Here is a 16,324-nt window from a genome sequence, read left to right on the forward strand (position 1 = left end):
AACGTAAATTTACAACGTTTATAATGAACAATTTAGCGGAAAATTTATATTTCAATTCCGATTTTTGTCTACAAAAATTTTTTCTTGCTCGAGAATATGCAAAAAAGAAAAATTTTTATAAATAAAAAATATTGTTTTCTGCGCAAAAAATATTTTTTTCTCACAATCGTTGATCATACTTTGTAAGACATTGTAAACTTAATTAACAATGATGATTGAAAGAAAAAAGACTATTTTTCTTGACAAAAACAATAAAATATTTCGTTTACAAATTTTTCTTTTCTAAATTATTTTTTGATACTATTTTTGATTTTAAACATAAAAAAATTATGAAAATCATTTTTGGTACAAAAATATGTAAAAATTTAAATTGAAAAATACGTTTTCTTCAAAATTAGTGATTAAATGTTGTAAACATTACCAACGAAAGTTTACAACGTATATAAACAACAATTTAGCGGAAAAATTACTTTTCAATTTCAATTTTTATCCACAAAAATGTTTACAATTTTTTCTTGATCAAGAATTGAAAAAATTGTAAATAAAAAATATTGTTTTTTGTGTAAAAAGTATTTTTTTTATCAAAATCATTGATCATACTTATAAAACGTTGAAACTTAATTGACAGAAAAAAATATTTTTCTCTACAAAAACAATAAAATTTTTTTTTTACAAATTTTTCTTTTCTAAATTAATTTTTCATACTATTTTTGATTTTGAACATCAATAAAATTAGGCAAAACATTTTTTATACAAAAATATGAAAAATTTAAATAAAAAAATATTTTTTCTTCTAAATTGTTGATTAACTTTGTAAACATCACCAACGTAAATTTACAACGTATATAAACAACACTTTATCTGAAAAATTATTTTTCAATTCAAATTTTTGTCTAAAAAAGTGTTTACAATTTTTTCTTGATCAAGAATTAAAAAAAATTGTAAATAAAAAATATTGTCTTCTGGTCAAAAAGTATTTTTTTCTCTCTCAATTTTTTATAAATATTTGTTGTTCATAAATATCGTAAACTTCATTGACGTAAAACTTTCAAGTATTGAACAAAATTAAAATTTTGATAACTAAACAAGTTTGAAACATAGTGAAAATATTGACGATCCACAGATTTTGAACTTTAAATGAGAGAAATTTTTTCATTAAAAATATTTCCAGGAATTATAATAAAAAGTATATAAGAAAAAGTTTAGGATAAAAAGTTTAAATAATAAAAAGTAAAAACTCAAATTTAATTAAAAATTAAAATTAAAAAAAAATGTAAATTTAGAAAATTTATTGTTAACATTTTTGATATGTGAGACAAAATTAGAACAATAAAATTTTAATTTATTGAGAAAAGAAATAAATTCCCTTCTTTTGAAAGTTCAGAATTTTGGGAACGTGGAAATTGAAAATCCAACAATAGAAAAAGTAGAATTTGAGAAGACAATTGAAAAATAAAAACAATGTTCACGTATTTTTCAGCGGGTGACTTGATAATAGCTTGATATAAAAAACAGGAATTTAAAAACTAATTACTAGCACTGTACGAATTCTACAAATTGGTACTTTCCTGCTCAGATTTAGGCCGAGCAGTTGGAGGTGGTGGCGGTGGAGGTTGAGGTCTTGGCGGTCGTTGTAGAAACCTTGGGGATGCTGGCGATGGTTGTTGTTGTTGTTGTTGCGATTTAGAGACAATAATCGTGTCAGTCTGCGTTTGAACGTCAATGATATTGCCCTCTGATCTCGTCCTCGTGTGTGCCTTGGTTGTTTCCGGAACATCTGGTCTCGGTGGTTTCTCCGGACGATCACATGACAGAGACATGGACGACGGTCGACTACCAACACTGGGACTTCTCTGCAAGTTCGAACCCGTATTTCCATTGCTTTGGCCCGAATGTAAAGCATTGTTGTTGCCACGCACTTGAATTATACTGACCTGTTGTTTATCCACCGAATACATGTGCGCTCGTTCCAAGGTGAGCAGCTGTAGAATAAAAGAAAAAAATAGAATTAAACAAAAATTTATAATCCACCTATAATGCACTTAAATTACAGGAAATGTTGCGCAGTTAATTAAAATAAAAAAAAAAAAAAAACAATGTATCTCCTGATGGAAAATCGCCTTGGAGTGAATTGATTTGAATAGTGAATAAATAATTGATAAAGTTTTATGGAATAAGGAAATTAGTATGCTTTGCTTTGTTGATGACAGTGAATACATGCTGTAATCAAGATGTTCGAAGCGACGATGCGGAAAATGATTGTTTTTACCTTTTCTTTCGTATTCACCATTCAATTGTTTCTCAAGATAAAGAAAGATCGTAAAAGCCATAGACGGTTTCCTCCACGTGCTAGATTTCGTTATCGATCAATTCTCCAAGAACTATCAAGATTACTGATGCTTTGTGTCTTATTTTTTAGAAATATTATTTTGAGAAAAAAATGCAAAAAATTTTCTAATAAGCATATATTAGAGAAATTTCAGTGCCAATCAAAGCAAAAAAAAGTATATTTTAGTTATTTTTTTAAAATTTCAAATACATGAAATAGGCTTAAATTAATTGTGTGTAAATAAATTCTATAAAACAGTAGTGAATCATTTTGTTATAACAATGTATTTAAATATTTCTTTCGTACATATTGTTACTTTGTTGTTAAATTATATATATAATAATAATTACTTTTGTTACGTCATTAGTGGAAAGAATAGTAAATTTTTAACATAAACAAATTATTCGTAAGTAATTAAAATTTACACATTTTGTAGAAAAAATAATTATCGAGTAGGTTCAAGAATTTAAAATACTCACCCCTGATTCGTTATCCAAATTTTCATTACTGTGACGCGGTTGTGGCCTTATGAGACTTGAAGGTCGTGCTAAACCAGCTGGTCTTTCCGGAATGGCGGGTTTGTGATTTTTTTCCGATCCTGATGAAATCTCAGGTTTTTTTCTCATTTCCACAATGTCATCTTGTTTGGAAAATTAAAATTAATATTAGTATTTTCATTTTTTCATTTTAATCCACTTGGGAGTGGTCGATTTTATCAATTATAATTTTAAAATTAATTTTTGCTCTTACAGGCCTCAGATCGACTTTAAAATGCAAAAGAAAGTCGTTACAAAAGGTACATTTTTTCCATTTCTCTTACATTTCACTGATTTTTAAATTCAATGATTCAAAACTTTAACAAATCTATTAAATAAATATTTAAATACTTGTTATTTCTTTTTCCGCAAGAATTAACAATTTTTAAATTTAAATTTCAAATTTTCTGAAAATCGCAATTATTTTCAAAACTTGCGACTGTAGTGTAAGCTTCTTTTCTAAATCAATTATTTTGAATAATTTCTCGAAAGTTCTTCGAGAATTCAATTATTTAAACATAAAAATTCAATTATTTAAAAAAATTATAAACTGCAATTATTTAAAAATTCAATTATTTTCAAAAATGTTTAAATAAACTTCCTCTTTAAATCAATTATTTTTAATAATTTCTCGAACGTTCTTCCAAGAATTCAATTATTTAAATACAAAACTTCAATTTTCAAAAATAAACTTTTTCTCTAAATTAATTATTTTTACTGCTTCTCTTAAAGTTTTTCGAGAATTTAATTATCTAAATACAAGAATGCAATTTTTTATAATAATTCTAACTATAATTAGTTACCTATTACCAAAAAAATTAATAAAATGAATTATTTTAAAAAATATGTAATCGAAAATATTTAAAACAATTGATTTCTTAATAATTGCAATCAAAAAATTTTTATAATTAGTTTCTTAAAAATATTTTTAACTTAATTCTTAAAAGATAATAAATTTTTTAATTACAAATTGAACAATTTCAAAATAATTTAAATTTCGTACAAGTTTTTTTTTGAAAATAATTGAATTTTTCAAAATAATTTAAATGAAAAATATTTCAAAAATTATAGAGTTTTTAAATAATTTTAATTACAATTGTAAAAATGCATGATTTCTCAAAATTTTTACAATAATTGAGTTTTTAAAAATTATGATAGAAAAATTTTAATTAATATTTTAAAAATCCTGTAATGCTATTTTTCGCTAATAATTGTATTTCATTAAAGAATTTAAAAAAAATAATCACTTTTTTAAAATAATTACTATTAAAAAATTTTGAAAATGACCGTTTTTTTAAAAATGATTGTTCTAAAAAATTATTTTTTTTTAAATTTTAGTGCAATTGTTTATTTTAGATATTTGAATTGTTGGAAATATGTAATTGAAAATATTATATTATAGTGAAAATAAATTCTAAGATTTATTCTTTTAAAAAATATTGTAACATAATTTTTAAAGTTAATTTTCATTTTTTTTTTATTTTCAAATTGTCATTATTGAAGACTTTTGATTAAAACTTTTGAGAATTTAATTATTTTTCATAGTTTTCAATTAAAATTCTTCGAAATTTAATTTTTTTAAATTCTATTAAAATACTTTTAAAATAATCAATTATTTTGAATACAATTTTGCAAAATTTCGATTATTTAAAAGCATAATAATGTATTTGAATAATTTAATTGCCGAAAAAAATTGTTAAAAATTTTTTCAAAGTTTTGACTAGTTGTTTTTTACTCGAAAAATCGAAGTAAGTTACTTTCTATACAAGAAAGAGTATTTTATTGCAGTATTTGGAAAAAAGTCGAAAAAATCGCATTTTTTGAAACTAAGTTGAGAAGAATCGTTTTTTTTTAAATAGTAGAAAAATGTTTTAAGTCATACTATCTGAGGCCTGTTTTTAATTTTAATTCAGTCGGAGTGATCAATTTTGTCAATTATATTATTAAATTTAATTTCTTTTTTTAATGATTCAAAATTAAGTAATAAAACAGTCGTGAATAATGGTGCAAATTTTACAAAAAGTACTTAAAGGTTTCCTTTGGTGGAGAATTTTAAAAAATATAAATTTTTCAGAAATTAATATTCTTTTTCTAGTTTACCTGTCGTTTGTAACGATATGTTTGTAATGCTTCTTGGCGCTGCTACAGGAATGGGTCGCCTTTCTTGCGTTGTTGGACAAGTCTTTTCACTAGGCACCGTTTTCACTTTCGATGAATTATTATCTAAATTTTCAGACTCAACATTAGCATCCTGTTCCGTTTTGACAAGAGCCTCAAAACCAATGGGAAGAACACTTTTCAATTCTTCTGCAACTTTCTCAGTCTGATAATTTGCTTTCGTAGAAATTGTTGTTTCCTGTTGTTCCTTGCGCGTTTCAACTGGACGTTCAATGTTTTCCGTTTGATTAGCAACAATGGATTTCGTCGATACATCACAGTTTGTGGATTTAATATTGCGCTCGGAATTTTTTTCAATTTTCTCTCCACTTCTATTGGATGGATTTATTAATTCGGCGTTAACCTCGTGCTTTTGTGCTTTATAAGTGACACGATTTAATGTTGCTGTTGCGAGGGGTCTTGGCGGTTTGTCTGGGGCGGGCGGTGGTTTATCGTCAGATTTTCTCTCGTGTTTGTCGGGTGTGAAAGACGGTGGAATTGGTGCCGGTTTATTTTTTCGACGTGTCGCAGGCTTTGGACTACCCTGCGGTGGACTCTCTCCCAAATCGCTGAGACTGCTATTCGACATACAACGTCTCATGCCAACAACCTGATTTTCCGAACCGTTCACAATTCCTACATCTAAATCGCGATCGAAATCTATTTCGCCGGGGAAAAACCAGTCGGCGTATGTTACCAGCTGATCTACTATAAGACTAGAATTGTTAGCTGTACTCATTTCCATCCTGCAAAAAATAATTTTCGACTAATAAAATTGAAATTTTTTACTAATTAAATTAAATTTTTCAATATTTTATTTTATCTAAAAAATTAAATATTTATAATTTTTTTTTCTAATCTTGAATAAATTTTTCGTATTAACTTACGCCATGGGATTCAAATCCTCGGGTGGACTCCAGATAAGATTTGGAGCAATGACAATGGCAATGTTATGAGGGGTCATTTTATTAATATCCTGATTTTTGGTCAGCATTGCTAAAAATTTTATTAGGAACCTTAAATTTTCTAAATTTGCCGGCGGTAACTTGTGTAGCACCTCCCAGAGAGCTTTCAGCCTTGCTTCGTTTTGAACTACTTTAGCAGCTGCCATCCATTCGGGATATAAACTGAAAATATTCAATGAATAAATTATCAATTATATAATTATGTTTTTAAAGTAATTTTATACGGTTTCAATTTTATCAATTTCGCTATTGCATCGCGGTGTGAATTGTAATGAAGAAACAGTTATTCCACTAAATTAAATTAGTTGCGCTTAAAACGTTAAGCACATTGGATTGGGTAGTTGAGCAAACCACTAAATCACTATCAAGGACAATTCAATTGAATTTGCGCCTTGTCTCTTCAGTCAGTTTGCACTTTCATTTTATTTTACATACGTTTATTATATATGATGAATAATATCTCGAGAATTAGGCTCATTACTATTTTCTTATTATTGTTATTATTATTATTAATATTATTATTATTTTTCTTACTGTTCTTATTATTCTTATTCAGGGTTGCCACAGAAATTTAATTTTGTTCTTCCCTAATTTACAGACGAAACTCAATCAATAGTTTTATTTAAAATAAATATTTAATCATTATTATTTTTTCAAAGGAATTAAAATTCTTCAAAACATTCAAATTCAAATCTTTTTAAAATTAAATAACTTATAAAAGTATTTTGTTATAAAAATACTTTTATAATACTTTTATTATACTTTTTATTTTGTTATAAAAATATTTTTGCTCCGAGTCGAAGACTCGGAGTGATCAATTTCTTCATGTTTTATAAAAATTAAAGGTGTCCGAGTGCTAAAATCATTATTTTATTTTTACTGTAACTTCTGCAAAATTATTTTCATCATTTCAATTCAAATTATTACCTATTTTCTACAATTTTTAACTAAAATTCTTCTTTAAATCAATTATACTTTTAATAATTTTTGAAAAAGTTCTTTGAGAATTTTCAAATCCATTTATTCACAATTCAATTTTACGTGGAATTTCAATTATTCGAAAATTCTTTAATTAAATGTACATTAGAAAAAAAACTTCAAATAATTTCAAGAAAAAATTGAATTAAACTTTTTTAAAAAAATTAATTCTACATAATTGTTAGTTAAAGGTATGGAGAATTTAAATTTTCAAAGATTTAAATTTGAAACCTTTTCAAAATTCAATTATTTCTAAAAATCCACGCTTTAATGCTTTTAATATTCAATTATTATCTAAAATTCATTTTTAAATCAATTTTTATTAGAAAATTTTACAAGAATTCAATTATTTAAATATTTAAAAATAAATAATTTATTTAATAATTAAATGTTTCTTAAATCTCATAAAGAATTTTATCATCAAATTTTTAAATACCTAATTAAATTCTTTCGAAGAATTTTAATAAAAGATTAAGAATAATTACATTTTTCGATTAAAATTGTATTAAAAATAATTGAAATTCAGCAATGAGTTTTATTATTTATGAAAATAATTGAATGTTTACGTAGAATTTTATTAATTTTTTTTCAAATAATTGAATTATTCATTTGCAAAAATATTTTAAAATAGTAGATGTTGAAAATCATTGAATTGAGATAAATTTTTGTAAATAATTGAAATTTTGATAAGAGTTTTATTAATTTTTTCGAAATAAATTGAATTAATGCTAAGAAATTTATAAAAAATTTGTAAATAATTGAATTCTTGTGAAATTTTTATTATTTATGAAAATAATTAAATGTTTGCGTAGAATTTTATTAAATTTGTTTTTAAATAATTGAATTCTTTTGGAAAACTTTTTTAAAATAGTAGATGTTGAAAATCATTGAATAGAGGAAAATTTTTGTAAATAATTGAAATTTTGCCAAGAGTTTTATTAATATTTTTGAAAATAATTGAATTTCGGAGAAGAATTTTATTAGTTCTGAAGATAATTGAAATTTTTACGAGAATTTAAAAAATTTTTGAACATAATTGAATGTCTGCTAAAAATTTTATTACTTTTGAAAATAATTGAATTTTTGAAAATTTTTCTCTAAAATTCAATGTCTTTTAGTTTTTTGAACTAAAATTCTTCTATAAATCCATTAGTTTTAATAATTAATTAAATATATAAATTAAAAAATGTAACTAATTTCAGAAGAATTTGAATTATTAAAATTTTTCAATAATCCAAGTTCCTTAAAATTTCTAATGAAATTTATTGAAAATTGAAATTTTATAAAATTTAAAATTAAAACCTTTTGAAGTTCATCTATTTATGAAAATTATAAACGAAACTCTTTTAAAATTCAATTAATTGTGAAATATTTAAGTAAAATTATTCATTAAATAATTTTTATGTAATAATTTTATGATAAGTTAGTTCTTCAAGAATTAAGTTATATAAAAAGAAATTATTGTCAGAAACAGAAAAATTGAAGGTTTTGTATTAGAATTCGTGGTAATTTCATCATTTATGAAGCAAACAAAAGAACATGAAATACTTACTCGAAAGTAAGTAAAGGAACAGGTAACTCTCTAAGGTAAGACTTTAGAGCTCCAGCAATCACATGTGGATCCTTGTATTCAAGAGCAGTCGGCAAATTAAGACAACAAGCGTCTAAACTGAGCTTGATTCGTCGAAGTTTTGAAGCACCACCTGCTATTCGAAAAAGTCCTTCTTCCTCCATTCCTAGCCTTAGTAACGCCGAGACGCAAAGTTGAATCGGCAATGCTATTTTTCTATTTGTAACTCGTAAATGTTCCTCTAGAGAATAACCGTAAACGGGTTTCATTTCGTTGTTATCTGAAACATTCAACGATACATTTTAAATTCCCTTTTTATTTTAATTAACAATTCGTTTCTCTAGTCTGTAAATGAAAAGAAAATCACTAACTGAAATAATATTTAATAGAATTTTACTGAAAAAAATCTAAATAAATTTCAATTTAAAAAAACTTCTTTTTTCTATTCAAAATAGAATTTGCTATTTGTAAACTTACTAATATAGCATTCAAGTCCCGGGATAAGATCCTCTAAACAATGCAGCATGCTCTCATGATATGCTCTTTGAAGTTTTACATATTGAATGATAATTTGGGCAAGTTCAGTTTCTCTAGACATTAACTGAAACATTTCAGCTGCAAGGTGATCTCGACATTGTTCAACTTTCGCCTCGGCTTCCTCCAATTCATCCTTTAGACTATCAACTTTCGTCGCTCCCGTTCCTGTGAATTCAAAATTTTGCTAATTTATCAATTCGTCAAAATTTATATCTTTAGGAAAAATTAATTATGACGCCAAAGGCTACAACGTTTTTGAAAACGAAAAAAAAATCAATGTGACGATTTACATTATTTTTTCTATAAATTCATGTTATTTTTGAGCAATTGACTTTTGGTTCACAATTATTAAATATCAATTCCTCAAAAATTTACGCACATGAAAATTAGAGATAAATTTAACGAGAAAAAAAATTCTTTCCTGATTTTTCGGTTTTAAAAAACGTTCCGAATTTCATAAATTAATTGCAAGAAATTAATTACAAGGAACGTACCACTGGCATTATGTTTACTCGCTTGATGATATCTCGTTCGCGCACTATCCATATCCAAAATTAAACGCTGTAAATTTCTTTTAAATTTTATAATATTTGGCACATCTGTTTCTAAAATGCGCAACAGCGGAGCGGCAACATATTGTTCCACTTTGGATTCATGATCGACAGTTTCAGCGGCTAATGCAACTTGCGCCCGTCCACATTCTGACATTACAAAACTGAGAAGACTCTCGTCGCCAGTACTCTCCAGCATTGTTTGTCCTAGCACCCATTCTGGACATTTTTTCTAAAAAAAAAAAGAAAGAAGAAATAAATTAAATTCCCAAGTAATAACAATGGAAAATTAATATTCAAAAATATCAACAAACCAGACGCTTTTCTTTGTAAACACCTTCTTGGGCCACTGCTTGGTTTGGTAGATTTCCAAAACGTTTACTTAATCCATTAAGAGCTGTTCTGATTTGTTCCACATGTTTATCCGCTGCTTGCAAATCGTCCGTTAATACCTCAGTTTTTCCAGCTCTGAAAAAATTTACAATTTTGAGAATGAAACAACTCAATATAGAATAAATTTCTAATAATTACTAGTATATTTATTTATTAAAATTTATTAAAATAATAAATTTTTTTTGAATTTTTTTAATGTTTATATTAGTAATTAAAATTTAATTTTCAGCTTAAAATTTAAATCTATTTCGAATTTTTTAAGTTTTATCGTTTTTATTAGTAATTAAATAAATTGATAAAAATACGACATACAATATTTACATTCATCACAAATTGTTAGCTATACGTACTTATCATTTTTTTTATCGTAATTCCGATAATTTGACATACTCGATAGATAATTTTGCTGTGTGTGAAAAAATTTTCAGCATCTCGCACAATTTTGTAATAATATAGAGACTAATTTTTTTACCATAAAAATTATAAAAACTTCAGATGGAAAAATATAAAATCGGTCAAATTGAAAAAGAGTAAAAAATGATAACAATTAAATTTTAATCGGTAAAATATTTTTATATAAATTAAAATGAAAGTTAAACGCGATTATTAATTTTCTGTTTGTATCGATAGAATAAAAAAAATATCATATTATTGTTGATAAAGTGACTTTAAGTCAATTTTATTTACTATCTTCTTACATTCAAATAGATTAATTGGATTATCGTTGATATAGTGTCAGAAAATAATATGCATTCAGATTCTAAATGAATTTTCAACTCTAAAATGAAACTGCGACTATAAATAAAATGATAATTATACAGATTAAATTAATTAGAATTTATTAAAAAAAAGAAGAGTATAACGCATATTTGTAACATTATTAGGAATATATGAACTGTATACACGTTTGTCTATTCTTATCTCTAGTAGTTTATTTCCATCCTTGAAGACATTAACCTTTCATTCAAAATTTTCGTAATTTAATAAAACTACAAAATCATTTAGATTTCGAAACGTTGGAGTAAATAAATATTTTATTCATTGTCCGAATGTTTTCGTTTAATTTGCCTTAATTTATAAAGGATCTCGGACGTTAAAGATTATTTAACTAATAAAACTACTAATTACTCAAAATTAAAAAAGCAATTAAAAAATATAAAGGAATTAATTCTAAATTTGCAATTACTCAATTTTACTTTGATTCGAAAAAAATTATCTAATCCAATAAAAATATTAAATTTTGTAATTGTTTATTGCCTTAAAAAATATAAAATAAAAAAACGTTTAATAATCTTTAATGCATTAATTATAAATCATGTTTGAAAGAATGTTAAATGAAATTCCATTTTAAAATTATCACTAAATGAACTTTGATTTCAATAAATTGGATATGATTGTTTCATTTCAGTCATTGTCAAAGTTTAAATATTACTCTAAATTAAAGCAAATAGAATAAATTATAATTGTTAATATTACATTAAAATACGTGACATTTTACGAAAATAACATTTGTTTACAAGTTGATGTAGGTTAAAGAAATATTTAATTTTCATCGTAATTATAGTTGAAGGTACAAATTATAATTATTAATAAAACAATGTTATGCCAATAGATAAATATGCAATATTATTTTTAAATGCTGCTGTATTTTTAAACGATTTGTCACTATTTTTTAATTACAATTCCATAGTGAATGATTATTAATGGAAAAATTAGAAATTTAAATGAGAAAAAAAGAGCAGGTGATTATCAAAGTATCTAAATTGAGTCTAAATAAACACTTCTAACAAAACTAAAAAAGGAAAAAATACAAGACTTAAAAGGAAATGTGGCCTTGATTATTATGAGTAATTACCTGGAAAAAGTCTGATCCGCCAGTTGTTTTACTCGAAAAAATTGTTTCTTCATGTTTACTGCTTATTTTGACACTCGATCGAAATATTGATAATTAAATGTTTTCTCGTTTACGAGGCACTTTTGGCTCGGAAAATCAGTCCATTCTCATGATTGCGCAAAGTGTAAACCACCTTTTGGAGTCGTCTAGAAGAGATTGTTCGACAAAAGGCGATATCCTTCAGACGACGTGAACAGTGATCTGTCATAATGATCGCATGGTGATCTCACTACACAAACGTCACACAAGTAAAACACAGTTGAAGCTTCGATAAGCAAAAAGTTATTTTTACTTTAGGCAAAATTTTGGCGTGACGGGCCAAAATTCCACGCGATGAACCACTATTTGTCTTTTTTTTCTAAAAGACTAGCTACACAAACTTTTAATCTGAAATTATTGATAATCTACATATAGTAACAAAGTGCATTATTAATAATGAAAATAATGTCTTTAAAGACAGATTGTCTTTGTATTTTTTGACCTCACCTTGTTTCTTGTTTTTCCGGTAACATTTCTTGACAAGAATTCACTATACAATAGCCTACTGTATGTACTGGTATGTACAATGGCGCAGCCATTGGTCCATATTACAACTTAGTTTCAATTTCCGCCGCAAGGGGCGCACGTTCTAATGGAATAAGAGTTTCCTTTCTATGTTAATTATTCATAGACCGAAGTCGGATAGAGATTCATTGTTAAAATCAATTTCTTGTCGAATGTTTGTTTAATTAATTGTTACAATTAGTAGAGTTAGATCGAGATAGGTCTTAGTTTTCATTATTTAACGTTTATCTATATGTAAAAAGAAGTAAAAAGTGAATAAGATTGTTCAGATAATTCATGAGATGACAAACTGAGCTTACAAGTTTCGACACGTTCCGACAATTCTCAACTTTATTAAAATCATTAAAATTTATCACTATTTCAGTAATTTCTTTCGACAAATATGCATTGCATTGTCAGATTTTGTATTTTCTGTAAAGTAGAATAGAAAATATCGTAAAATAGCGAAAAAAAGAAAAATTCATCATACGCTAAAGTACAGTCTCAGTAGAAAGTATTCTACAGTATCGACAAACGCATTCGATTCGTGGACATTTTATTCCTCGCGTCTGATTTGCTGAGGGACGGAGGTATTTTCAAATTCTCTCCAATGCCAACAGTAGAAGAAGAGAAGTTTGTAAGTTGGCAACACTGCAATTTTCGCGCAATTTGCCTGTTCATTCCTGTCGGTTAACGGATTCCACATTCAGGCTTTAACATGTTTAGTGAGTGCTTTTTGGTAATATTTTCGAGATTTTTCGTCATTTATTTATTTATAGTGGTAATACTCGATGAGAATAATAATTGAATATAAAAAATTTCGCAAATAATGAAGACTAACGTCGTAAAAATGTGCAAAATAGAGCATTTTATCGCCAACAATGCATGGCGGACATTTTGTCTTTTGTTGAAAATTTATACGGAAACAAAGGAAAATGATGGAAAATTATCATTTTTCTGAAAAATTGTCGAATCATATGAATGCTAATCATTATTTTCTTTGTTTTTTACAGGTTTTTGGTGATTTGAAGACTGAACGAAAAAGACCAAGTCGAAAAAAAGAGAGTGTGTGATATCAACAAAGGAGGCGGAAATTTTGTCAAAGTGTAAGTATATTTTTCGCTTTTACATTGTTAAATTATATTTTGAAAACAATGTTTTAAATAATCGAAAAACAATTTATAACCTCTAAAAAAAATTCTTATAAGAATTTTTTTTGAGGTTATAAATTGTTTTTTGTTTGATTATATTTTTTGTCTATAGACAAAAAATATAATCAAACAAAAAACAATTTAAAACCTCAAAAATTAAAAAAAATTCTTAAACAAAAAATATATAATTTAACACGGGAATTTTTCAAAATCGGAACAAAATTTAGTTCAATATTTCAATTCCGTATATAATTTAAAAGAAAAAGGCAAATTAAATTTTAAATTCATTTTGATAAAAGCATGTAGAATTTAATTTTCAACATTTTAAACAATTTAAAGTTGCTCTTGAATAAAAATTACAATTTTTTTATCAATAAGAAACGATTTAGGTAAAATAACCTAAAATTTAACGAATATTTCTCATTGACGGTAAATTGTAATTTTTGTGCAAATGCAACTTTTAATTGTTTAAGTTGTTGAAAACTTAAATTCTTTCTGCTTCTATTAAAATGAATTTAAAATTTAAATTGTCTTTTTTAAATTAAAAATTATAACGCATTGGACAAAAGTTATTTTTTACTGTCCGTCAGATTCTTCCTTAATTATTTTCTTGTACAAAATTAAAAAAAAGCAACAATTTTTTTATTTAATTATTGCTAATTAAAAAATAAATTAAATTCTGGAATATAGATAAATCTTGTCTAAAACTATTTAGAACGTTTAGAAAATAATATTCCCGAATTCGTAAATTTATCCCTTCTCTAAAAATTAATAAAAATTTTATTTTCAGTTCAAATTGTGAGGCCTTTGTAATTAAAAAGGACATGGCAAAAGTGTTACAAGTGTTTGTTTCCTGGCGATGAAGAAAAAGAAGAAGAATTTCGAAGCTACTCCAGAAAGAAAATCAAAGCAAAGTTCATCGAAGTTTGCTGCAGATATCTTCGCAGGATTGTTCCAGGAATGATGTGAGAACCCCATCCGGACGTATTTTGGTATTTTGGCAAGTCGATTTTTATTTTATAAAACCTTCTCTGTTTTAAATAAATCGTGAGACAATTTTTCTCAATAAAAATTAATTTTACTGGATTAATTAATTTATTGGATATATTAAATTAATTAATCTCAGTAGATTAATTTGGGAATTTGAAATATTTTTTATTTTTAATTTATAGGAGTTGTCCGCATATTACGTCACAGATTTTTACCCTTTTTTTAATGCTCGCAATCATTTTCCGCCATGCGACAAATTGTTGTATAAAATAGCGCCGTTTTTTCTACAGGCTGCTATATAAATAATTTAATTCCCGCCCCCTCCCCTTGACCCTTTAGGTATAATGTAATATATGGATGACCCCTTAAATAATTTGTGAATTATTTTCTCAAAATTTTATTGAAAACGTAAATAACTTCATATTAAAACCGTAAAATGATGAAAACTCTTTAAAACAGGGAAGGAACTCTTTAACAATATAGTGACACTCATTGACAAAATTTATTATTTTGTAGTTATTCTTTATTACAAAAAGTAATATTTGTCAATGTTTTATTATGTTTTTTTGTTTGTCATTTACATGAAATTATTTTTCCAATGTTTAAATTAATTCTTAATTAATTTAGGAATTTAAAATATTTTTTAAAATCTTTTATTATTCGAAAATTTATTATTATTTTATTATTCAAATTTAATTCAATACTTTATTATAATTCAATATTCAATTCATTTAATTTAATTCAGTAGATAATGAATATTTTAACGCTTGTTTACTATAAAGAATTATTTTTTAAAAAGAGTAATTGATTTTCTTAATTATTTATTACAGTTATATAAATTTATTGATAATTTTTCTAATTTTTCTATTTAATTGTTGAAAGTATTTTTTAAAAATTCAACGATCCACAAGTTTTAAACGTTCAAAAGAGCAAAATGTTGTTCATTAAAAATATTTTCGAAAATTTCTTACTAGAGTAAAAACTAAAAATTTAAATTTAATATTTAGAAACTTAACTGATTTTTTTTACTCGTGTCGTAATATTTCTCTGAAATAAATTTTATTTTAAAGAAGAAATAAATAAATTTCGTTCATTTGAACGTTCGGAATTCATGCATTCGAAATTTTTTTTAAAAATAATTTCGTGTAAATACAAAATTTTAATTTCTGTTTTTCTTCTATTTCTGTCTTCTGTTTACACAATACAAAATTTTGAGCTCAGGTGACGGGTGCGTCCCGGGACGTATGGGAGCCTAACGTGCCCCTCAAACCCCTAGAAATAGGAATTTTTGCACCGGAGTGGAATGCGAGAGAATCGTGGAGTGTTTTGTGAAAATAAAAATTAGGTTTGAAATATATAGACCAAGAAGTAGGTAGGAATAGCTTTTTTTGTATGAATGAGATACTTTTTTCGTTTTTTGTACAGAAATCTGTAGGCAGGGAAATCGTGCATTTTTTTTATCTGTGAATATTTGTATGCTACACATTTTCTTTCTTATTCTTCTTTCTCTTTGTGCCGCTATATTGTACTCTTTGAAATTTGAATCAGTGATATTATTCATCGATTGAAACTCAAAGAGTTAAATTTTTTAATTTGTTACTTATCAAACAGATTGTTTGTTAAGTTAATTTGATTTAATTTGATTTTTTGTCTTGCAAATTTAATGTTGAGTATTAATATAATATTATATATAAAATAATATATTATATGTAATAAAATATAAAAATACA

General features: G+C 25.4%; 1 protein-coding gene and 1 long non-coding RNA gene across 4 annotated transcripts; one reads left to right on the forward strand and one right to left on the reverse strand.

Annotated features, from left to right (window-relative positions):
- Window positions 1-765: 765 nt before the first annotated feature.
- On the reverse strand, window positions 766-12,504 carry LOC122509351 (rho GTPase-activating protein 44-like). 3 transcript variants are annotated; one of them, XM_043623341.1, is made up of 10 exons: window positions 11,872-12,463; window positions 9,938-10,091; window positions 9,567-9,855; window positions 9,013-9,237; window positions 8,518-8,815; window positions 5,910-6,149; window positions 4,966-5,768; window positions 2,809-2,969; window positions 1,935-1,982; window positions 766-1,853 (listed from the first exon to the last, which is right to left on the reverse strand). In XM_043623341.1, the coding sequence occupies exons 1-10, from the start codon at window positions 11,922-11,924 to the stop codon at window positions 1,551-1,553; spliced, it is 2,574 nt and encodes an 857-aa protein (XP_043479276.1). In that variant the 5' UTR covers window positions 11,925-12,463; the 3' UTR covers window positions 766-1,550. The 3 variants fall into 3 exon arrangements, with proteins under 3 accessions (XP_043479276.1, XP_043479274.1, XP_043479275.1); XM_043623339.1 differs by having other exon boundaries at window positions 767-1,982; window positions 11,872-12,297; window positions 12,397-12,504; XM_043623340.1 differs by having other exon boundaries at window positions 767-1,982; window positions 11,872-12,139; window positions 12,397-12,486.
- Window positions 12,505-12,695: 191 nt separating this feature from the next.
- LOC122509352 lies at window positions 12,696-15,067 on the forward strand. Its single transcript, XR_006302353.1, has 3 exons — window positions 12,696-13,178; window positions 13,467-13,559; window positions 14,395-15,067. It is a non-coding gene; the product is annotated as an uncharacterized LOC122509352 (long non-coding RNA).
- The last annotated feature ends 1,257 nt before the right edge of the window (window positions 15,068-16,324 follow it).

Source organism: Leptopilina heterotoma, unplaced genomic scaffold (genome assembly GCF_015476425.1).
Source record: "Leptopilina heterotoma isolate Lh14 unplaced genomic scaffold, ASM1547642v1 Lhet_60, whole genome shotgun sequence".
NCBI classification, from domain to species: Eukaryota; Metazoa; Arthropoda; class Insecta; order Hymenoptera; family Figitidae; genus Leptopilina; species Leptopilina heterotoma.